The 25,162-nt window shown below is 47.1% G+C and overlaps 1 protein-coding gene and 1 long non-coding RNA gene across 4 annotated transcripts in view; one reads left to right on the forward strand and one right to left on the reverse strand.

The window, feature by feature from the left end:
* Nucleotides 1-25,162, forward strand: part of LOC140064733 (uncharacterized) — a 49,855-nt gene that overhangs the window by 6,234 nt on the left and 18,459 nt on the right. The gene's annotated exons all lie outside the window — the stretch shown is intronic.
* On the reverse strand, nucleotides 2,602-24,132 carry WBP2 (WW domain binding protein 2). 2 transcript variants are annotated; one of them, XM_072111903.1, is made up of 8 exons: nucleotides 23,967-24,132; nucleotides 15,047-15,155; nucleotides 13,869-14,004; nucleotides 7,621-7,713; nucleotides 6,684-6,815; nucleotides 5,625-5,753; nucleotides 4,543-4,616; nucleotides 2,602-3,024 (listed from the first exon to the last, which is right to left on the reverse strand). In XM_072111903.1, the coding sequence occupies exons 1-8, from the start codon at nucleotides 24,023-24,025 to the stop codon at nucleotides 2,971-2,973; spliced, it is 786 nt and encodes a 261-aa protein (XP_071968004.1). In that variant the 5' UTR covers nucleotides 24,026-24,132; the 3' UTR covers nucleotides 2,602-2,970. The 2 variants fall into 2 exon arrangements, with proteins under 2 accessions (XP_071968004.1, XP_071968003.1); XM_072111902.1 differs by having other exon boundaries at nucleotides 4,543-4,619; nucleotides 23,967-24,129.

The following is a 25,162-nucleotide window of genomic DNA, read 5'->3' on the forward strand; positions in this document are numbered from 1 at the left end:
AGGGAGTATAAATCACAAATTACATTTCTGTGTTGGCACTTTGCGATAAATAAGCGGGTCTTTGTTGTAGTTTGGGCACTCGGCCTCTAAAAGGTTCGCCATCACTGGTGTAGGGGGTCACTGCTGAGGCCGGTTATTGACCTGGAATGTTTTAGCATGAGAACAGCACCGAAGCTGAAGAAGTGTGAATAGGACACTTGTCCCTGAAAATAGATGGTAAAATGTGACTTTTTTGTAATTGGACTCTTTAGCGTATGCTCAAAATTTTTCTAGAATTTTTGGCTTACTAAACCACACCCTCTTTTTCCGATATGCCATACTCTAATATGTCTAAAATAATGACTAAATGTGCTGTAAGGCAAGAATACAAAATATTTTTAGCAATAAACTTTTTCCATTAAGTAACTTTCCCTCCCTGCACCTCCCACCTGTCTGATCGCCAGCCATCTATATCCTCCATACCCCAAACATGAAGACAGAAGTTGTAAGCTCCTTATTTATAACTGTCTGATCATTATTAGTTGTGGTGATAGGATTTTCTATCCCCCTGCGGAGAGTCTGTGTGTTCCAGTTCATCATACGCTCTGCATAGGGCACATATATTTTGTACTTTAGTCTCTTGAGCCCCTGCTTTCTCCTCTCTACTTTGCTATCAATCCCATGATGACTCAGCACAGCATTATATAACGAGTTAGACACAGAATCCTCTATGTTAGCTGGGAACAGGGAGCAAACTGGGCATTCAGGGAACCCTCACACAATTATTTATAGGAACCAAACAAATGCTAGACTCCATCTGTCAGCTTAGTTTAAGTTCCCCAAACCCAGATGTTATTTTGACAACCCATCTGGGTGACCCTGCATCCAACCACTGTAAAGGGTCCTGGTGACCAGGGGGTCTGTATTGGGATGCATTATGCAATGACCCTTGCTGGAAACACTGTACTCAGGGACACCATCAGGGGGGTTTAGTGTGACTGTGTTCAAGGGTCTCAAGGAGGAGAAGGGGTCCCAAGTCACAGAAAACCCTCCCCTCAGAAAACTGACTGTGCACACAGGGCCAGATTATCATTGCCAGGGGCCCCAAACTTCCTAGTTCTTCTCCCCCATCTATATCCATATCACAAACATGAAGATAGAAGTTGTAAGCCCCTTATGTATAACTGTGTGACAGGAACCTGTCTGAATATTATTACTATCTGAGATAGGATTTTCTATCCCCTTGTGGAGAGTCTGGAAGATCTGATGTCTGACATATAGATCTGCATGGACTCCAGTAAAGTCCTCACAACGTAGCAAAGTATCCATCCCAATGTGATATGTGAGAATAGAGACAAGAGACATATGTGATGCCAAATTTACATGTGATACCAAATTTTGCACATAGGGGACCTTAAATGACATCTACCATCATTTTACTGATGGTAGATGTATCCTAGGGGACTTCTTTCATTATAACTCTATATACCGCGATTGCGGAAATATGAGGCCGAGTGGGACATATGTTAAATTCCCACCCGATGTCTTTGTTCTTGTCTACCAGCACATGATGCCTTTTTAAAGTAGGTACATTTCTATACAATTGTCTAATTTTGGGAATATTTTCCATCCTTTTGTCAGTTTTGTCTATGATCAATTTGTACCTCACCTCCAATTCTTGGACAGAGCACAGAGCAAATGTAACCTGTTTCTCAATATGGTGGTCAGGCCAGGTTACTGCAGATCCGCTCCCATTGAAATCCAGTTACATACTAGACCGCCTTGTCTATTATATATCATCCACTGCTGTTCTTTTAGAGAAATAGACACACATTTTCATGTATATTCTCTAGTGTTATAGTCATGTGTTCATATAATTGTGTTTTTTTTTTTGTTTTTTTTTTTAAAGACTTAAGGATGTAGAAAATCAGTTCACATATTCCAGTCGAGCATGCGTCCTGCCACTCTATTAGGCTACATTCACACGATGTATGCCCGCTGTACCTTAATACAGCGGGCATACATCAGTGCTGTATACATGCCCTATTTTTCTACGGGCTACAGAGCGTACAGGGCCGTGAGCCCATAGAAGTGTATGGGAGACGTATATACGCCGTATAGATGTCGGCCGTATATACGTCCCCCATACGTTCGTGTGAATGTAGCCTTATACACTATGGTAGTGTTGGAAATTGCTGAGAACAGCGCTCTTCTATCTCCAGGACTCACTTAGACAGTGAATGGGAGTGTCAGAGATAGCCGAGTGCTGAGCTAAGCAATTTATGACCCTCTCATAGCATTGAATGCGTCTATAGTTGTTATCCTCAACTTGCCGCTCGGGATTGGTGGATGGCCCAGTATTCCCCAGTAGTCATCCCCTCTACAATCAGCTTGTTGCCTGTGGATAAGGAATAACTTGAAAACCTGTGATAAGTTTAACCCATTTAAACCAGTAAGACTAGCAATTGTAGCTCCCGCTAGAAAGTAAGAAAACCTAGAGAATATCTGTATCCATTCGTGCTATTACAATTGTATTATGTGTCACTACAGTGTCTTTATATGAAAAATACAAATGTGTCTCATCCGTATCGATACCCACAGCAGACCATCCGCAGCCAGTGATAAACCTTCAATCTGATTTAATATATTATACACAATAGATTTCAGTTTATATTTTTCAAAATAAATTAATTTCTTTTAAATTATTTGCATATGCACAGCAGCCAGGCCTCAGGATAAGCGCTAGGACATGCATTCAGACTGGTCAGCTATGGTATAACGCAGAAGAAGCGCAGGAGTGTTCACTGGCAGAGACATACTGCAAGGAAACATGGCGTTACGGGGGTCTTTACGAGATTATGAGATGAATAAGACCTCCGCTGTCTGCCACCCCCTGTAATGTATTAATAACGTCCTATGTGAGAGGTCGGGGACTATGGAAGATCTGGTCCTCAAGATACTGGATGGCAGATGCTTCTCATCAAAGGCTCCTTACTGGTTCTTCTTGTCATCAGGGGGGAAATAAGGAGGTGGAGGAGGGAGGTCCTGCAAAAAAAAAAAAATAGGCATAGTAGATCATTATTCTTTTACAACTTTACTGACCCAAGACATACATGTTGTCACTTTTTGGGAATTATTGACATTGTTATTGCTTTAATAAGCTGACACTTAGCTTCTGAGATGCTCATACGAAAGTGACAACCAATCTGGCAGAAATTCCTGGTGTCATTTGAAACAACAGCACGTGACTGCTGAGTCCAGTGAGTGAGGGTCATGTCATCACTTCTGGTGCAACAGAACCGGATAACCCGGCCACCTGAGGACCAGTGGATAAACCAGTGTCCTCCGAAAATAATTAATATATTATTACTAAATTCCCACAATTTCTAAAATATGGAAAACCTTAGAATCCTTTCTATTTTTGTGAAATTGTGAAACTTTTTATATAACTTCACATGAACGTGTGCCTGCGTAGCAGGGTGGACACGTAGCAATGGGTGGACACGACGGTGCACGGGAGAGGAGGAGGGGGTGAGCACTGCTCGCCCCTGACCCCTCTCCATAGAGATAGATGGCGTACGGCTCCGTAATATGGGGAAAGATAGTACATGTCCTATCTTTTCCCCGGATACGGAGAATGTTAGTGCTCATGTTAGTGTCTGCTTAAACACAAACACTACAGTTAGGGGGAGGTTTATCACTCTTTCTGCCACATTTTGCAATTAAAATCTTGAACACGCAGCCTCCATGCCGTGTGGGTGTGGAGGGGCTCGGCGGCTGGTGGAGGAGGGGGTGAGCGGGGCGGGTATACCTGCCCCAAGTCTGAGTTCTTTTGCAAGTTTTTCTCACCGCTGTATGATAAATATCCCCCTTAGTATTTGTTTGTTGTATATACTCGAGTATAGCCCCACTCAGCTTATAATCGGGTATATAAAAATATAGACTTAATACTCTCCTTTCTGACGTGCCCCCGCAGATCCTCTTCTTGATTCCTGTGCGCACAGACTATGTTGCTGTCGGGCACACAGAAATAAAGAAAGGTGAGTACTAAGTCTATTGTGCTGGGAATACTGGGGGCTGCCTATATACTGGGGGACAGGCTGGCTATATACTGGAGGGCAGGCGGCTAGCAGGCTATATATAGGGAATTGACTAGCTATATACTAGCTAGGAAGGGGGCTAGCTGGCTATATACTGGGGGGCAGGGGGATGGCTAGTTATATAATGGGGGGAGGCAGTGACCAATGCATTTCCCACCCTAGGCTTATCCCAGTTTTTTTGTGGTAAAATTAGGTACCTCAGCTTATACTCAAGTGTACATGGTACGTTATTTCATGCTTAAAAGAATAGCCGCAGCTTTCATCCAATTTTCTGCTCAAATAATGGAAGCGAAAATAACGGACAATAACTGCAGCCATTAAAAGCCCCATAAAATCACTGGACATTATAATGAATCTCTTCCGTTACTACCGTTTTAGTGACAGTGGTCCAAACTGGGCCTTAATCATCCTCTTTAAGGTCAATATCAGTCCTGTAACATGGATCATACCCTAACAGACTTACGGGTGGCATGTAAAGATGTGGAGGGTTGGGCTGACTGCAGTAACCACTGGCAGCCGCTTCTGCAGCCTTGGCCTCTGCTGTGAAACAAGCAAAAGCACAAACAGGAATCAGAAATGAAGCAAGTACTGTATTAGGCGATATTCACATTGCAAGTTTTTGTACAGTTTGTAATTTAAAAAAACAGTCCTTTTCTGTGCCAAGTTTTAGTGGTTATATCTCAACGAAACCACATCAAGATGGGACATCAGTCATTCCTACCTATGAGATTCTGGGAAGGTTTATGAACAGCGTCTTATAAGTTTAGTGAATAGACTATTACATCCTTTCAAAAACAGTCCTCCATGTCTCTTTTAAGGAAATCTACCATTTGTTTTCATGCATTATGAACCAAACATACCTTGAGAATGCTGAAGCTACACTGATGCAGAAAAATATCTTGTTTAATCTCTGAACTGAGTGGTTTTGCTGAAAAAACAACTATAAAATTATGATAATGTGGCTCTGTCGCTCCTGTTGCTGGCTCGGCAGAGAATAATGTAATCACTGTGTTGTCCCTGACAGGAAGAAGTAATCAATTGCTGCACCATCCTCCAGCTGCTGTGTATGAGTCATCCAGCTCAGGTTGATTAGTCCTGTCTGTACAGTTCAGGAAGCAGCCAGTCTACACCCAGCTTTCCCAAGTTCCTGAATTTTATAATTGTTTTTTTTTTTTTGGAAAACCACTCGGATCAGGGATTAAACAAGATCTGTTTCTGCATCAGTGTAGCTACAGCATTCTCAAGGTATGTTTGGTTCACAATACATAAAAACAAATGGTAGGTTTCCTTTAATATCTTTACATTTGAATGTCAATAAATACCTATATGTTCTATACTATGGACTGACTTTTGAGGTTTTATGGCAGCAGCAATATCATTCGGTCTACATGGTGCAGCTACTTTATTGTAGTAGTTATAGTGTTGTATTACATTCCATCAGTATCGTAAAAATTAATGTACGGTAAAAACACTAAATAAATACACTTATTTCTGCAGTAAATAATCTCTAAAAATAGCTTTTCAAAAAATGGTGTGAACTTGTACCTGCTGGGGTAGAAGGTAAATCAGGAGCAGAAGCAGCAAGTGGTCCCATGGGTCCTCCTGGGTAGGGAGGAGGAGGGGGGTGCATGTATGCCATAGGAGCATCCTGCATAGAGGGCCCTGGGTAAAAGTCTGTAAAAGAATTTAGAAAGTCATAATGTTATCAGATTGTGGCGTTCATTGTGTTCCATTTAAATGGTTTGTAAAGGATTTGTTATGGATTTATGATTCGAAGGATCCTTAAAGGGGTTGTGTCAAGTTTTATTTTTATCCCCTTCAGTTTAGAGGATAACATTCTAATGTATGGGGGGTCCAACCAATCACAAGAATGGGGGTCCCGTTCACACTAATTGATAAAGCAGCAGGTTCAGCAAGTGTCCCCTCCATTCAATACTATGCTGTAATACTATAATGTTAAAATTTATAAAAAATACTATGTGAGCGCCAGAAAATTGCCAGTTTAGTGCTCGGCTGCCTAAGCCACTCTCATTCACTCATTCATAGCGGAACCTGCATGTTCGTCAAAATCTGCTTCTGAAAGCCGATTCTAATCTTTTCTTTAGAGGGATTATACCAAGTATTCTTGTTCTCACATCTCCACAATCTGATGATTAGAGGTCCAAGTGAGACCCTCCCAAGATGGGCTCCACGTAAGCATGAGACGGGGTCCTGATCTTGTTATAATTGATGGAGCGGCAGGTCAAGTGTCTCCATTTTGTAATACAGGAACATTGGCGCCAATGTTCCCGTATTACAAAATGGAGACACTTGACCTGCCGCTCCATCAATTAGAACAAGATCAGGACCCCGTCTCATGCTCACACGGACCCCATCTTGGGAGGGTCTCACTTGGACCTCTAATCATCAGATTGTGGAGATGTGAGAACAAGAATACTTGGTATAATCCCTCTAAAGAAAAGATTAGAATCGGCTTTCAGAAGCAGATTTTGACCCACATGCAGGTTCCACTAGGAATATAGGGCATTTTACTTTATTTTTGCCCTTCTGGGAGGAATCTGCAGTTTCAGCAGAATTTTGACAATGAGAAAGACTAAATCCTACCTGTTGGGGGTGGTGGGAATGGATAGCCAGCAGGTGGAGGCGGATAGATCCCATTAGCTGCCGGTGGTGGATAGGCATACCCTCCATTGGGCATATACGGAAATGCATCAGCTGGTGGTCCTCCTCTTGAAGCTGGAAACATAGAAATAGACTACACTGGTATACTTACTGGCATGTTGTTACGGGGAGACAATGGGGCTTATTTACTATGAGTCACGGATCGCACTTTCTTTGGATTTTACGAAGTTTTCGGGTTTTGAGCGACTATGACAGGTATTTAACACTGGGATAGTGACCCATGGAATTGGATTGTGGCGCGACTACGCTGGCTTTCATGCGGCAGAAATTGGGAGGCGGGCCATCGGACAATCCGACTGATTCGGACTGAGCGCGGGATTTAACTTTCAAATTGCAAGACCAAGCACTCACATGCACAAGGAAGAAGAAAGTCTGAGCGGGGAAGCGACAGATGCAGGAAATCGGCGCACGATCTTGGTGTACGATCTTCTGTACTAATGTTGCTAGTATATTTAAATTTACAATTGGTACAGTCAGGAGCACCTGTGGCATGAGGCACCCACCAGGGCTTGTGGGACCAACTACTCAGGTATAATGTAGAAGATAACACTACAGCCCCCCAACCTCAAATATTATTATATTATATTAGAATAATAACTCTGTCCTCAGCCCATCCATGTGATACTGTTCTGAGGCATCATGGGATTGATGGCAAAGAGTGGCAAAGAGAAACCTTAAAACGAAGATGGCGTCTGATCAGGGCAGACAGGAGACTGCACTACAGGGAATCAGTGTCTCTCACATTCTGCACTTCTATTATGTACATGACATGGAATGTAAAGCAGAGGCTCACATGAAAGTCGTCTCCTCACTCACAATTCATTTTCTGGGTGCATGTCATGCAGATTGTGTCACTTACCTTGTGAGGCCATTTGTAGCATGTGTTGGCCAAACTCAATAGCTCCCCCAGCAGGAAAGATGAGCTTGAAGGTGGCAGAGCCTTCCCAGCCTCCTATAGAAGAAGCACAGGGTGAGCTCAGTACCTGGTCTTCATCTGTATTACAGAACTCTGCACTGGCAAGAAGCCACAGAGTTAATGTACATTTTGGCTGTGCATTAATGCGATATAATACGTACAGTCATATGGAACAATAGGAGTGGGGGCCCTGATCACAAGAGCTTACAGTCTATGAGGATGAGGGGGTGACAGAAGAGCTTACAGTCTATGAGGATGAGGGGGTGACACAAGAGCTTACAGTCTATGAAGATGAGGGGATGACACAAGAGCTTACAGTCTATGAGGATGAGGGGGTGACACAAGAGCTTACAGTCTATGAGGATGAGGGGTGGACACAAGAGCTTACAGTCTATGAGGGGGTGACACAAGAGCTTACAGTCTATGAGGATGAGGGGGTGACACAAGAGCTTACAGTCTATGAGGATGAAGGATTGACACAAGAGCTTACAGTCTATGAGGATGAGGGGGTGACACAAGAGCTTACAGACTATGAGGATGAGGAGGTGACACAAGAGCTTACAGACTATGAGGATGAGGGGATGACACAAGAGCTTACAGTCTACGAGGATGAGGGGGTGACACAAGAGCTTACAGTCTATGAGGATGAGGGGGTGACACAAGAGCTTACAGTCTATGAGGATGAGGGGGTGACACAAGAGCTTACAGTCTATGAGGATGAGGGGGTGACACAGGAGCTTACAGTCTGAGGATGAGGGGTGACACAAGAGCTTACAGTCTATGAGGATGAGAGGGTGACACAAGAGCTTACAGTCTATGAGGATGAGAGGGTGACACAAGAGCTTACAGTCTATGAGAATGAAAGGGTGACACAAGAGCTTACAGTCTATGAGGATGAGGGGTGTGACACAAGAGCTTACAGTCTATGAGGATGAGGGGGTGACACAAGAGCTTACAGTCTATGAGGATGAGGGGATGACACAAGAGCTTACAGTCTACGAGGATGAGGGGGTGACACAAGAGCTTACAGTCTATGAGGATTAAGGGGGTGACACAAGAGCTTGCAGTCAATGAGGATGAGGGGGTGACACAAGAGCTTACAGTCTATGAGGATGAAGGATTGACACAAGAGCTTACAGTCTATGAGGATGAGGGGGTGACACAAGAGCTTACAGTCTATGAGGATGAGGGGGTGACACAAGAGCTTACAGTCTATGAGGATGAGGGGGTGATACAAGAGCTTACAGTCTATGAGGATGAGGGGTGGACACAAGAGCTTACAGTCTGAGGATGAGGGGTGACACAAGAGCTTACAGTCTATGAGGATGAGGGGTGGACACAAGAGCTTACAGTCTGAGGAGGAGGAGTGACACAAGAGCTTACAGTCTATGAGGATGAGGGATTGACACAAGAGCTTACAGTCTATGAGGGATTGACACAAGAGCTTACAGTCTATGAGGATGAGGGGGTGACACAAGAGCTTACAGTCTATGAGGATGAGGTGATACAAGAGCTTACAGTCTATGAGGATGAGGGGTGGACACAAGAGCTTACAGTCTGAGGATGAGGGGTGACACAAGAGCTTACAGTCTATGAGGATGAGGGGTGGACACAAGAGCTTACAGTCTGAGGATGAGGAGTGACACAAGAGCTTACAGTCTATGAGGATGAGGGGTGGACACAAGAGCTTACAGTCTGAGGAGGAGGAGTGACACAAGAGCTTACAGTCTATGAAGATGAGGGATTGACACAAGAGCTTACAGTCTATGAGGGATTGACACAAGAGCTTACAGTCTATGAGGATGAGGGGTGACACAAGAGCTTACAGTCTATGAGGATGAGGGGTGACACAAGAGCTTACAGTCTATGAGGATGAGGGGGTGACACAAGAGCTTACAGTCTGAGGATGAGGGGTGACACAAGAGCTTACAGTCTATGAGGATGAGGGGGTGACACAAGAGCTTACAGTCTATGAGGATGAGGGGGTGACACAAGAGCTTACAGTCTATGAGGATGAGGGGGTGACACAAGAGCTTACAGTCTATGACAATGAGGGGGTGATACAAGAGCTTACAGTCTATGAGGATGAAGGATTGACACAAGAGCTTACAGTCTATGAGGATGAGGGGGTGACACAAGAGCTTACAGACTATGAGGATGAGGGGGTGACACAAGAGCTTACAGACTATGAGGATGAGGGGATGACACAAGAGCTTACAGTCTACGAGGATGAGGGGGTGACACAAGAGCTTACAGTCTATGAGGATGAGGGGGTGACACAAGAGCTTGCAGTCAATGAGGATGAGGGGGTGACACAAGAGCTTACAGTCTATGAGGATGAAGGATTGACACAAGAGCTTACAGTCTATGAGGATGAGGGGGTGACACAAGAGCTTGCAGTCAATGAGGATGAGGGGGTGACACAAGAGCTTACAGTCTATGAGGATGAAGGATTGACACAAGAGCTTACAGTCTATGAGGATGAGGGGGTGACACAAGAGCTTACAGTCTATGAGGATGAGGGGGTGACACAAGAGCTTACAGTCTATGAGGATGAGGGGGTGACACAAGAGCTTACAGTCTATGAGGATGAGGGGGTGATACAAGAGCTTACAGTCTATGAGGATGAGGAGGTGACACAAGAGCTTACAGTCTATGAGGATGAGGTGATACAAGAGCTTACAGTCTATGAGGATGAGGGGTGGACACAAGAGCTTACAGTCTGAGGATGAGGGGTGACACAAGAGCTTACAGTCTATGAGGATGAGGGGTGGACACAAGAGCTTACAGTCTGAGGAGGAGGAGTGACACAAGAGCTTACAGTCTATGAGGATGAGGGATTGACACAAGAGCTTACAGTCTATGAGGGATTGACACAAGAGCTTACAGTCTATGAGGATGAGGGGTGACACAAGAGCTTACAGTCTATGAGGATGAGGGGTGACACAAGAGCTTACAGTCTATGAGGATGAGGGGGTGACACAAGAGCTTACAGTCTATGAGGATGAGAGGGTGACACAAGAGCTTACAGTCTATGAGAATGAAAGGGTGACACAAGAGCTTACAGTCTATGAGGATGAGGGGGTGACACAAGAGCTTACAGTCTATGAGGATGAGGGGGTGACACAAGAGCTTACAGTCTATGAGGATGAGGGGGTGACACAAGAGCTTACAGTCTATGACAATGAGGGGGTGATACAAGAGCTTACAGTCTATGAGGATGAGGGGGTGACACAAGAGCTTACAGTCTATGAGGATGAGGGGGTGACACAAGAGCTTACAGTCTATGAGGATGAGGGGGTGACACAAGAGCTTACAGTCTATGAGGATGACGGGGTGACACAAGAGCTTACAGTCTATGACAATGATGGGGTGACACAAGAGCTTACAGTCTATGAGGATGAGGGGGTGACACAAGAGCTTACAGTCTACGAGGATGAGGGGGTGACACAAGAGCTTACAGTCTATGAGGGGGTGACACAAGAGCTTACAGTCTATGAGGATGAGGGGGTGACACAAGAGCTTACAGTCTACGAGGATGAGGGGGTGACACAAGAGCTTACAGTCTATGAGGGGGTGACACAAGAGCTTACAGTCTATGAGGATGAGGGGGTGACACAAGAGCTTACAGTCTATGAGGATGAAGGATTGACACAAGAGCTTACAGTCTATGAGGATGAAGGATTGACACAAGAGCTTACAGTCTATGAGGATGAGGGGGTGACACAAGAGCTTACAGACTATGAGGATGAGGGGGTGACACAAGAGCTTACAGACTATGAGGATGAGGGGATGACACAAGAGCTTACAGTCTACGAGCTTACAGTCTATGACAATGAGGGGGTGATACAAGAGCTTACAGTCTATGAGGATGAGGGGGTGACACAAGAGCTTACAGTCTATGAGGATGAGGGGGTGACACAAGAGCTTACAGTCAATGAGGATGAGGGGGTGACACAAGAGCTTACAGTCTATGAGGATGAAGGATTGACACAAGAGCTTACAGTCTATGAGGATGAGGGGGTGACACAAGAGCTTACAGTCTATGAGGATGAGGGGGTGACACAAGAGCTTACAGTCTATGAGGATGAGGGGGTGACACAAGAGCTTACAGTCTATAAGGATGAGGGGGTGATACAAGAGCTTACAGTCTATGAGGATGAGGGGTGGACACAAGAGCTTACAGTCTGAGGATGAGGGGTGACACAAGAGCTTACAGTCTATGAGGATGAGGGGTGGACACAAGAGCTTACAGTCTGAGGAGGAGGAGTGACACAAGAGCTTACAGTCTATGAGGATGAGGGGTGGACACAAGAGCTTACAGTCTGAGGAGGAGGAGTGACACAAGAGCTTACAGTCTATGAAGATGAGGGATTGACACAAGAGCTTACAGTCTATGAGGGATTGACACAAGAGCTTACAGTCTATGAGGATGAGGGGTGACACAAGAGCTTACAGTCTATGAGGATGAGGGGTGACACAAGAGCTTACAGTCTATGAGGATGAGGGGGTGACACAAGAGCTTACAGTCTGAGGATGAGGGGTGACACAAGAGCTTACAGTCTATGAGGATGAGGGGGTGACACAAGAGCTTACAGTCTATGAGGATGAGGGGGTGACACAAGAGCTTACAGTCTATGAGGATGAGGGGGTGACACAAGAGCTTACAGTCTATGACAATGAGGGGGTGATACAAGAGCTTACAGTCTATGAGGATGAGGGATTGACACAAGAGCTTACAGTCTATGAGGGATTGACACAAGAGCTTACAGTCTATGAGGATGAGGGGGTGACACAATAGCTTACAGTCTATGAGGATGAGGGGTGACACAAGAGCTTACAGTCTATGAGGATGAGGGGGTGACACAAGAGCTTACAGTCTATGAGGATGATGGGGTGACACGAGCTTACAGTCTATGAGGATGAGGGGGTGACACAAGAGCTTACAGTCTATGAGGATGAGGGGGTTACACAAGAGCTTACAGTCTGAGGATGAGGGGTGACACAAGAGCTTACAGTCTATGAGGATGAGAGGGTGACACAAGAGCTTACAGTCTATGAGAATGAAAGGGTGACACAAGAGCTTACAGTCTATGAGGATGAGGGTTGTGACACAAGAGCTTACAGTCTATGAGGATGAGGGGGTGACACAAGAGCTTACAGTCTATGAGGATGAGGGGGTGACACAAGAGCTTACAGTCTATGAGGATGAGGGGGTGACACAAGAGCTTACAGTCTATGACAATGAGGGGGTGATACAAGAGCTTACAGTCTATGAGGATGAGGGGGTGACACAAGAGCTTACAGTCTATGAGGATGAGGGGGTGACACAAGAGCTTACAGTCTATGAGGATGAGGGGGTGACACAAGAGCTTACAGTCTATGAGGATGAGGGGGTGACACAAGAGCTTACAGTCTATGAGGATGACGGGGGTGACACAAGAGCTTACAGTCTATGAGGATGAGGGGGTGACACAAGAGCTTACAGTCTATGAGGATGACGGGGGTGACACAAGAGCTTACAGTCTATGAGGATGAGGGGGTGACAGAAGAGCTTACAGTCTATGACAATGAGGGGGTGACACAAGAGCTTACAGTCTATGAGGATGAGGGGGTGACACAAGAGCTTACAGTCTATGAGGATGAGGGGGTGACACAAGAGTTTACAGTCTATGAGGATGAGGGGGTGACACAAGAGCTTACAGTCTATGAGGATGAGAGGGTGACACAAGAGCTATAATTCTATGAGGATGAGGGGGTGACACAAGAGCTTACAGTCTATGAGGATGAGAGGGTGACACAAGAGCTATAATTCTATGAGGATGAAGGGTCTTTTGGAATTTGTAAAAATGCATTGTTCTTGTTCTCCCTGCTTTTTGTGCATATAATCGGATGCTTTTCAAAAACGCAACTGCTTTGAAAAACTCAACAAAACCGCACCTCAAAAAACACAGACACAAATAACATGAAGGGGGAATACTCCAAGTTAAGACACTTTATCGGAAAAACTATTTTGAAAGCAAAACTGATGCAATTTTCAAGCAGGCAAAAACGCCACATATGTCACCAGACTAAGGGTAAAAATTTCATCTTTAGGATTGCAACAGGCTTGTGGTTCTAAGGATGAGCATTTGGAAAGGATGATGAAAAATAGCTGGGATATTCTCATTGGAGAAATAATAAACTCTTACCTCCGGGCTCTGCCCGTATTGTGCCCTTGATAAAATTGGCTCCAAAAACAGGTTGCTTGATTTCACAATCTTTCATCAGGTAGAGCGGCAACATGAAGGACTGCAGCGCATCCCGGCCTTTGGAGGAAAAGATCACCTGCCGGATTAATGTGAACTTTACATTAGTAGAAATACATAATACCAGATGAAATGAGCAATAGAAAAAACACCCTCTCTGACGTCGGCTCAGCAAACCTCGTGAATGCGTAGTGAGCCCTACATGTTTGTGCCTGCGCAGTGAACCCTACACCTTTGTGCTTGCGCACTGAGCCCTACACCTTTGTTCTTGCGCAGTGAGCCCTACACCTTTGTGCTTGCGCACTGAGCCCTACACCTTTGTGCCTGCGCAGTGAGCCCTACACCTTTGTGCCTGCGCAGTGAGCCCTACACCTTTGTGCCTGCGCAGTGAGCCCTACACCTTTGTGCCTGCGCAGTGAGCCCTACACCTTTGTGCCTGCGCAGTGAGCCCTACACCTTTGTGCCTGCGCAGTGAGCCCTACACCTTTGTGCCTGCGCAGTGAGCCCTACACCTTTGTGCCTGCGCAGTGAGCCCTACACCTTTGTGCCTGCGCAGTGAGCCCTACACCTTTGTGCCTGCGCAGTGAGCCCTACACCTTTGTGCCTGCGCAGTGAGCCCTACACCTTTGTGCCTGCGCAGTGAGCCCTACACCTTTGTGCCTGCGCAGTGAGCCCTACACCTTTGTGCCTGCGCAGTGAGCCCTACACCTTTGTGCCTGCGCAGTGAGCCCTACACCTTTGTGCCTGCGCAGTGAGCCCTACACCTTTGTTCCTGCGCAGTGAGCCCTACACCTTTGTGCCTGCGCAGTGAGCCCTACACCTTTGTGCCTGCGCAGTGAGCCCTACACCTTTGTGCCTGCGCAGTGAGCCCTACACCTTTGTGCCTGCGCAGTGCGCCCTACACCCTTGCATCTGCGCAGTTACCTGAGGAATTGAGAATGGGGACCTGCTATGCTGTGTGTGAATGCTGGTGGTTTCCATGCTCAGCTTCCCAATAGAAATACATTGGAAGCACAATATCTCTCAATTTACATAGGGACATGTGGACCTCCATTCCAATGATGTCTGGGGGGGGGGGGGGAGTTCCTAATCATTTATCCAGCTTTGACTTTTTTTCTTACTCTGTACGGTGTCAGCATTATTCTGCCTTTCTTGGTCCCTCGGAAAACATCAGGAGTATTTTCCATGTCGCTGAACACCAGCTCCACATGTTCATAAGACAACAGGACGCTGCGAGAGAAAATAAGAAGCAAATAATTCCCACTATGTATCTGATGTACAGATCCTGAAGAATTACAATCTGTACCTTCCCGCCTAAGAAATATTATATACATATGACTTATCCGCTATGTCATTAACAAATGTTGCTGTTTTTATCGTCCACAACCAGAGACTGCGGTCGCACGTCGTGTTTTGTTTGGTTTAACGCATGCGTTTTAAAACAGCTGAAGAGGAAATTTGCCTAATTACATCAACATTGCATTTACAAAACGCAACATATCGCCACAGCCTGAGGGTGCAGTCACACGTTGCAGTTATAACTGCATCGCAATCAGTTTTGAAGTGGTTTTAGGTGCAGTTTTGTTAATTTGAAGGACATCTACCAATAGGATAGAGGAGTGTAAACCAAGCACACTGACATACTGGTGTGTACCTCCTCTGGCAGGATCTGCTCTACTTTATGCCCTGGTTTTTAAGAAAAAAGGCTTTAAAAATTATGCAAATAAGCCCAAGGGGCTCCAGGCTCCATTAACACCTATGGAGCCCCTCAGGCTCATCTACATAATTTTAAAAGCCTTTTTTTGTAAAAACCAGGGCTTAAGAAGCTAATAGAAGAGCAGATACTTCCAGAGGGGGTGCACACCAGTATGTCAGTGTGCTTGGTTTACACTACTCTATCCTGGTGGTAGATGTCCTTTAACAGGTGAAAGACATGAACTGAATGGGTGAATTTGATTTTCAAGGAGAAACCTGCTCCACAAATGTCATTCACCTGTTAAAGTAACAAAACTACACCTAAAGGCTGCAAACGCAGACAAAGCCGCCAGTGTTTTGCATTAAATTAACGCAAAACACCGGAGGCTCATTCCCAATCTCAGGCGTTTCCATAGAAACGCTGATGCAATCGGGCCACGGCCCGCCCGCAAACGCAGACAAAGCGGTGCGTGTGGCACCAGCTAAAACCACTGCAAAGCTGACTGTGATACAGTTTTACATGCAACGTGTGTAAACTGATGTAATGTTTGATCTGGTCATACAGTCGGGTCTATACATATTTGGACAGAGACAACATTTTTCTAATTATAGTTCTGTACATTGAATTTGGAACAAAACAATTCAGCTGCAGATGAAGTTTAGACTTTCAGATTTAATTCAGTGGGTGAAACAAAATGATTGCATAAAAATGTGAGAAAGCGAAGCATTTTTAAACGCAATCCCTTCATTTACGGGGCTCAAAAGTAATAAAATGTTAATTACTGATACTTGGAAGAAAACCCTTTGTTGGCCATGACGGCCTGAAATCTTGACCTCATAGACATCCCCAGACATCCCTGTGTCTCCTCCATTGGCCGGCGGCACACGTGGCAACACGTTTTTGGGCCGTTTTTCATACGTTTTATAACGGACTGCTAAAAAACAGCCCAAAAACGGGTTCAAAACACCACGTTTGCCGCCGCCCTTAGGCTGTTTCTCGACAACTCTGAAAAAAGGGTGTGTCATTGGTTAGTAGCGGGTGTGGCTAGACAGAAATAAAAAATGCATTATTGTTGTGCAGCAAACTAACCAAATAATAGGAAGTGCAATGTACAACCCCCCAGTCTTATACTGCACCAGTGCAATGTCTTATACTGCACCAGATTAATCGTCCAGCATTAATATGGAGCAGCAGAGAACGACACATTAATAAATCTCCCCCAGTACGTTTCTGAATATGTTAGAATTCATCCAGCAGCTTCTCTCCTGTCCTTTCCTGTAGTCTTCTCCTTATGGTAGATTTGGAAGTTGATAAGTTGCCTACATCCTGGAGAGTGTTGTTCACTTCGTCGGCTGTTAAAAGGCTTCTCTTCAAATTCTGTGATGATCCACCACCAGTTGTCTTCTGGGCGCATCCAGGTCTTTTTGCATTGATGAGGTCACCAGCGCTTGCTTTCTCAGGATTTACCAGACTCCTAATATTGTAGCAATTGCTTCAATGTTTTTTTTCCCAGTTTTAGCAACTTAAAGGGAACCTGTCATCAGGGACCTCATTTTCACTTAATATATACAGATAAAGAAAACGGAAGGGAACTCACCAAGATGCAGTTTCTGATTTTTCTTCAGGCACATTCTCCTCTATTAGATAACCAAAACGTTACAAAAACAGAACAGAAAAAAACAGCGATGGCCATTTTGCGCGGTATGCGCTTCTTCAGGCTTGTCTGTGATCATGTGACCCCAGACCACACAGTCTAATGGTAAGCTTCCTCCTCCCACCAAACAAATCCGCGTTGCGGGCATTAGACATTTTTTGCAAATTGCATCTTTTATGTTCCACTTTTACTACAACTGTCCCCCACTGTTATTGTTATAATATTGAAACCCCTCCCCTCCGATTTACTCATATTCTTTAGCGAACACGCAATAGTCACTTTATTAAGAGAGTAATCTGGGGTCTATACGTGAGTACATGGCAGCTGCTATTTTGTTGTAGTCTTACACTCTTGAATTTCTAGACCAACAAACACTACCCACAGAGTATGCTCAGTTGCATACATTCGGCGCCGTCTTTTTTTTCTGAGGCATGTGCTGGTAGCAGATCCCAATTATAATATGTCGCAGTTTTAATATAAATACACAATAGGATAGTTAAAATTGGGGACGGTTGTAGTAAAATTGGAGCATAAAAGATGCGATTTGCAAAAAATTTTAAATGCCCGCAACGCGGATTTGTTTGCTGGGAGGAGGAAGAAGCGCATAGCGCGCAAAACGGGCGTCACTGGGTGTATCACTCCCACTCGCCTGCTATGTAACATTTTGGTCATCTAATAAAGAAAAATGTGCCTAAGAAAAAAATCAAAAAGTGCATCTTGGTGAGTGCCCTCCCCTTCTCTATCTCTATATGTTGCTAGCTGTTTACTGTGAGGACTGAGCACCCTTAAATAGGGTCCACGACACAGATAGTGTTGACTCCAGAGTGTATAATAGTGTAATCGCATGGATGACAAAAAGCTGCAGTTGCATATGCAACACCCTCGCCGATCCAATGGCGAGGTAGTGTTTGCGAATACGTCCCACCTGCATGTACCCACATCACACTACATGGTCCTGATAGGACATAGGGGATATTGCAGTGGTGAATCCTGCCTGGCAAGGCAGAGGTTAAGTGTTTTGTATGATGCAAGATGCTGTTGTCCAATGATATGTGTTACATCCTGTGCTCTGTAAGCTGAGATGTGATTGGAGGAGCAGCCACCACCTGACCAAAGGGAGGTAGTAAAACCCCCTGGCCAGGACTTGTTCTGGAGGATTCCAGTATGTGATTCTAGAGAGAAGTCTCTCAGATCTTCTGAGAGATTCTGGTGTAGGAGAATCCTAGTGAGTGAGTGAGTGGGTAATCTCTGTCTAGCCCATACCAGAGCAGGAAGAGCCTAGCCCCTGCCTCTGAAGAGTGGAGCATCAGACTAGAGTTAGTGTAGTGAGGAAAAGGGGTATCATCTTACCTTTAAAGGTGATACCTGAAGCCCTACAGGACAAGCTGAAGCTTCCTACCAGGACACAGCTGCCTCCCAGCCTGCCCTCTACATCCAGGCTGGTGAACTATCTCCTGAGGCTCCCTCCAACTCACATCTCAGCACTCCATCTACCTGTTAAAGGCACGTTGCTGCGGTTCCTGCCGGTTCAAATAAAGAACTGTAAGTTGTTTTCTTCAACTTCTGTCTCCGTCTGGTCCCTGCTAATACGGCTGCCTTCATCACCGGCACCCTGTCCATCACCCAGAGACTCACACTCGGGACATTAAGGGGTTGCCCCAGGGAGATCCGCTATAGCAGCCTCTCCCTCATCATTTCTTGCCAACACCACCCTGCTGGAGACCTGCCAGGCTGTAGGACAGCCCTCCGGTTCCCCCGTACCAAGCACCGTGACAATAGCGTGCTTAGGCCGCAACCGCCAGCCACTCCGGTACCGCGGGCCCCGGCTGTCACCAGGCCTCACCTCAAGGGCTAGGCCCCGGTGGGGGATGTTGCAAGTGGCGTCACGAACAGGATATAGACTTCTGTGCCTTATTACGGCATTAAAGACTTTCCTTTATTAAAAGACTGTGCTGCCTAACCCTGCTGCCATCCGGGTTTAGGCCTAAGGACTTGTACGTTTCTGGAATGAACTGTGTTATACTGCTGCCACGTGCGGTCGAGCGCCGCTCCCGCACTCCAGAGGTTAATCCTGGCAAGAACTGTACCAGCTCTGCTACATCCGGCGCTGCCGCGCCCGAAGATTTTTTCCTCAGAAACTGTGGCGCAGCAAATAATTCCAGCCCGCCAAAACCTTCACTGGCGGGAAACCCAGATGACGCATCAAGCTCCACCCCCGCGCGAAGCGCGCGAACCCCGCCTCCTGTGGCGCAGGAAAAATTAGAGCCCGCCACAGCTCTTGGCGGGAAGGACTCGGACTCCTCCCACTGGCTCGAGGCGGACTTCCTGCCCTGCCTCAGAGAAGCGCCAGAACTGGAGTGGACTTTGGACAGAGAGGACAACGCCATGTGGGGTCCTCCGCCTCTCCCTCCTGTGGAGCGTCCGGAGTTTTACGAGGTCCTAGAGACTATGGTGGTGGTCTCTGCGCAGCCTGTCCGAAGACCCTCCGCTGGACATCGGCTGCACCGAGGATTGACTCGGGCCTTCGTCACCAGGACATGCTACCAAACGGTGACGCAGTACCAAATCCCACCCGGGCGGTTCCTCGTCCCTATCCCGGCTACCATTCCGGTACCGCGGGTCCACGTGGAGGCGCCACGTGGGGAGGCCCCGACTCCTACCGAGCCAACGCCGGGGCCTAGTGTTGCCGCTCCACCTGCTCCGAGGCCTACTACTCCTGCCGCGCGGCCTGCTAGCCCCGCTGTAGTGGTTCCTGACCCTCCGGTGGTTCCTGCTCCTGTTCCGGCACCTACCTGTCGTCCAAGGAGATCCGAGCCTGCACCGGAGCCACGAGCCCCAGCACCGGCACCTCCGCAGCCTCAAGGCCGAGGTGAGGCCGCCCGCCGGCGACTCCGAGACGCTGTCTCGGACCAGCGACGCCGAGAGAAGGAGGCCCAGCGGTATATGGCCGGCCGATCTACAGCTGGAGCCTGGGTCGAGAAGAATCGCACCACCGGCATGGTCCGGTTCTTCGACAAGCGGAAGGGCTATGGCTTCGCCACCCAGGACTACACCGGCCGGGAAGTATTTATACCCCGCCGGTCTGTCAAGAGGCCTGATCTGCCAGAGAGACTGCACAACCTGAAGCCGGGAGAGTGCATCGAGTTCTCCCTGCAGGAGGGACCTCGAGGACCCTGGGCGGCTGGTGTGATCCGGATCCCCGACTCCGATGAGGACCGTTACTTCCCGCAGGACGACTGGTATGAGGACGACGAGTGGCCGGAGTCTTCGAACACCTCTTCCTCCTCGGCTGCAAGTCCCCGGGCGGTGACCCACGTGAATGCCCCATCCACAGTAATTGTGAGTACGGGTCCCATTGCTATCCATGGGCCGGGCATGATCCAGGGCGCCACCCCCACTGTCTCCCCTGCCGGGAGCATTGCCAGGTCCCGCGGCTCTTCTGTGGGAGAAGACATCCCGGCCAGTGAACCTTGTCCGGAGGTTCCATCTAGGCCCGCATCTCCCCTTGCCGGTTACCAATGGGGTGATGACCCGGCCCCGGAAGAACCGGAGCTGGAAGGAGCCGCGGCACGGCCGCTGGACTCTGTTTATTTCTTCCTGGACCCCTCTGTGGTCCCTGGCTCAGTTGAGCCCCCGGCTGGATCAGCCGACACCCCGGGCGACAGCGCTTCTTCCCCTGAAGGTCCGGAGGATGTTGCTGCACCTGCAGTACCCACTGCTGCCACCGGGTGTCCCCAGCCGGTACCTACACCCGCTGAGGATGCACAGGATCCCCTGCGGACCTTGGATCCTGTCCCTGCTGAACCCAGCGAAGATGCTGACTAACCCCTGAAGGGCTGTAGCCCTCTCCAGGTACTATGTCCATTGTACATATTGTATATTTTTGTCTCCATTTGCCCCAAAGAGCCAGAAACTGTCCTGAGACTCTTACCCTTATTTATCTCAGTCAAGAGATTATACACTGTCTTGTGCTATGATAGCACCTCTTCCTCTGCCACAGCAGAGATTCCTACTCAAAGGACTCTGTCCCTCTACACATAGAGGAGACCCTTTGCTTCTTTATTGCACTTTTCCCCACATCAAGGGCTGTACCCAGAAGATGGACTTTGCTATTAAAGACCTTCTGTGAGACTTTTGCCAACTCCAAGGAAAAGTTGCTACTTCATTGACTTATTTTTATATTGCACTTAATGCCTTCCTTTTAGGTATGGACATTCTGCTTGCACTTTTTTTTATGCCTTTTCTTTGCAGGAAAAGAGACATTTACTATCTTGCTACCCTGAGTAGCCTATCTACCTCTGTAACGTTTGTAACGTTCAAGATGTGTACCCATTGGGCTCCTAAGCCAATGTGAATTAACCTGTTTGCACACTGTCATGTATGCCAGTAGTCTGCATTAACCCTTTCATAGGCTTTTCAGGTTGTAGAGTGGCTGTGTCGGACCGTCTCTATGTAGTACAATGTTTTATTGTGTCACATATGCCAATGTATGCATATATACACTATATAATTGCCGCCAGGGAAGAAGTGTTGATAAAACAAATATACAGGCCTTGGTGCAAGGAGTGGATTACAGGACATGACACCACACCTTTCCTACTGTACAGTTCGGTTTAATGGCGTCAGCGACCAACTGTCATACAGCTACATGTTTTTGTCTTAGTCCGACACCAACCCAGGTGCCTGTCTCCAGGACCATGGGCGGTTTGTCCCTACACCTCACACAGCCTGCACTTCCCAGAAGTGCCCTTAGCCCCCTCTGTGCCCCAAAACATCTATAGTCGAGCCGAGGGCGGCTCTTTCAATTGCCCCCGGGGTATGCAACACCCTCGCCGATCCAATGGCGAGGTAGTGTTTGCGAATACGTCCCACCTGCATGTACCCACATCACACTACATGGTCCTGATAGGACATAGGGGATATTGCAGTGGTGAATCCTGCCTGGCAAGGCAGAGGTTAAGTGTTTTGTATGATGCAAGATGCTGTTGTCCAATGATATGTGTTACATCCTGTGCTCTGTAAGCTGAGATGTGATTGGAGGAGCAGCCACCACCTGACCAAAGGGAGGTAGTAAAACCCCCTGGCCAGGACTTGTTCTGGAGGATTCCAGTATGTGATTCTAGAGAGAAGTCTCTCAGATCTTCTGAGAGATTCTGGTGTAGGAGAATCCTAGTGAGTGAGTGAGTGGGTAATCTCTGTCTAGCCCATACCAGAGCAGGAAGAGCCTAGCCCCTGCCTCTGAAGAGTGGAGCATCAGACTAGAGTTAGTGTAGTGAGGAAAAGGGGTATCATCTTACCTTTAAAGGTGATACCTGAAGCCCTACAGGACAAGCTGAAGCTTCCTACCAGGACACAGCTGCCTCCCAGCCTGCCCTCTACATCCAGGCTGGTGAACTATCTCCTGAGGCTCCCTCCAACTCACATCTCAGCACTCCATCTACCTGTTAAAGGCACGTTGCTGCGGTTCCTGCCGGTTCAAATAAAGAACTGTAAGTTGTTTTCTTCAACTTCTGTCTCCGTCTGGTCCCTGCTAATACGGCTGCCTTCATCACCGGCACCCTGTCCATCACCCAGAGACTCACACTCGGGACATTAAGGGGTTGCCCCAGGGAGATCCGCTATAGCAGCCTCTCCCTCATCATTTCTTGCCAACACCACCCTGCTGGAGACCTGCCAGGCTGTAGGACAGCCCTCCGGTTCCCCCGTACCAAGCACCGTGACAATAGCGTGCTTAGGCCGCAACCGCCAGCCACTCCGGTACCGCGGGCCCCGGCTGTCACCAGGCCTCACCTCAAGGGCTAGGCCCCGGTGGGGGATGTTGCACATATGAAATAGGGAGTAGTTGCCATCTTATGCTTCTTTACATTAATCATTTTCACAGGTTGCATAAGCCCATTACAGCTGCAGTGAAAATCGGCTTTCTTTAAGCATTTGCATTACAATATAATTGTGTCTTATAAGTTACCTTGCATCCTGACAGAATCCTCTGTGTAGTCCCAGGGGTTGGGCTTTGGTTTGGATGCATTTCAAAAAACAACACGTGACTTGTCTGTGCTGCAGACTCCTCAGCTCTCAGCCCCCACCTTTATGCTCCTGTAGAGCTCCTCCCTCCTCCTTCACAGAGGTTACAGAGGGGTGAGGTGACATCAGTGGGGGGGGGGGGGGGGGGGCTCTACAGGAGCACAAAGGTGGGGAGCTGAGGAGTTTGCAGCACGGACAAGTCCCATGTTTTTTTAAATGCATTTGATACATTTTTTTAAACTCTCCTTTATGAACCCTGGTGCATTTCCTGTATGTCATGTAATACAGGCAGTTTATATGAGGATATCCCTAGAACTGTAAAACCCCCTCTCCAGGTAACTACCTCTTTGAGACCCCCCCCCCCCCCATTATATATGGAAGCTGCCCCTCTCAGAACAGAATGCCCCTTTAATTAAAAAAGGTCTCCCTGTATATATAACCTGTATCCTATGTGCACACGCATCACTACACAGGACTGTGACAGCTCTGACACATCGGGTGTATGCCAGAGCCTACACGCCTACTGATTGGCCCATAGTGCAGTCAATCATGACAAACCCCGCCCTCCCCGACAGTCTGGTCCCCAGGATACTCTCTCTATGCGCCGGATGCTCGCACAATAGAGACTGATGGCGGGCGGGAGTTTTTGACAAGACCGCCTCTCACTCACCTCTCGCTGTTGTTGACTATGACTCCTCCGCCTTCCGTGTGGTTTCTGTTCAGCGCCATGTTTGCTGTCTTGTAGTCACTCACCTTCCGCAGCCCGGCTACAGCCAATCAGCGCCGACAGCGATGCAGTTACGTGGCAACCGTTACCCCGCCTCTTTGCTTGCTAGAGTGATGGAGACCGGCGGCGTGCGATTGGCCCGCGGCTGCAGCAAAGAATCAATAACAGGAAGTCCAGGAGGAGCACGTGCTGTCACTGTCAGCACTGTATTAATAAAGTTGCAAAGATTTAAATTATCTTTAAAATGTAATAAACCTTTACACCTAAGTATTCAGGTTCCCTTTTTTTTAACGACATCAGGGAAATATGCAAGTATAGGGGATTCCTAGCATCACAACTTGTCTCATGGCTTGTGGTCCCATAAAGTAACAAGAATATTGGCTCTGTGTCCCCTGTTTTAATGACTGCTGCTCCAATCACTGCCCAATGGGGCTGAGAGGCTGAGCCAGAAATGTAACGGGGTAAAGGACTTGCCCAAATATCTTTACACAATGAAGGGGATAACAATCTGATCAGTGAGGGTCTGACTGCTGAGATGCACACCAAGCATGAAAATGGACCGTCACGCCCCCCCAGGTTGACAAGAGCAAGGGTCCCGTTCTCACTAATTGAATGAAGCAGCAGGTTGAGCATTTGTCACACCATTCCATTAATTAGTGATGGGGGGATCTGTTCTCAATAGTGATTGGTCGTTCGCAAAAGAGCCGGCTCATTCGTGTGAGGTGGCTCACTAAGCCACGCCCCAAAGTAGCTCACCAGCTAGGTTAAAAGTGGAGTGGTGTGCGGTGACTGATTGGCCTTTGACTCCCTATTATATATTTAATAGGAATATTCAGGAGCCAAAAGAGCCGGCTCTTCTTAGTGAACGGAGCCTAATGAGCCAGCTCACTAAGAAGAGCCGGAATTCTCATCACTAGTTTTCATGATCCAATCAGTCGGGGTTTATTTTTTTTTTAATCAGATATTTTGTTTTGTATTGATCGGTTTTTTACTGGTGGGACACAACTCGGAATCTGGACTTTCCTCTGGATAAAAATTAAATGGTGCCTTCTCCCCCTTATAAATCATAAGAAAGAAATTTAAGAGGCCAACTTCTACGGGATTATTTACAATGACATTACAATTACCAGCAGCAAATA

The sequence above is a fragment of the Engystomops pustulosus genome, chromosome 6 (assembly GCF_040894005.1).
Source record: "Engystomops pustulosus chromosome 6, aEngPut4.maternal, whole genome shotgun sequence".
Classification (NCBI taxonomy): Eukaryota; Metazoa; Chordata; class Amphibia; order Anura; family Leptodactylidae; genus Engystomops; species Engystomops pustulosus.

What these genes read in the sequence shown, in the direction of transcription:
- WBP2 (XM_072111902.1), bottom strand. Translation starts at nt 24,025, where the DNA reads ATGGCGCTGAACAGAAACCACACGGAAGGCGGAGGAGTCATAGTCAAC. An exon ending in ATAGTCAACAACAGCGAGAG is followed by an intron (nt 15,156 to 23,966) that starts GTGAGTGAGAGG and finishes TTTCTCTCGCAG; the next exon opens with CGTCCTGTTGTCTTATGAAC. An exon ending in TAATGCTGACACCGTACAGA is followed by an intron (nt 14,005 to 15,046) that starts GTAAGAAAAAAA and finishes TTAATCCGGCAG; the next exon opens with GTGATCTTTTCCTCCAAAGG.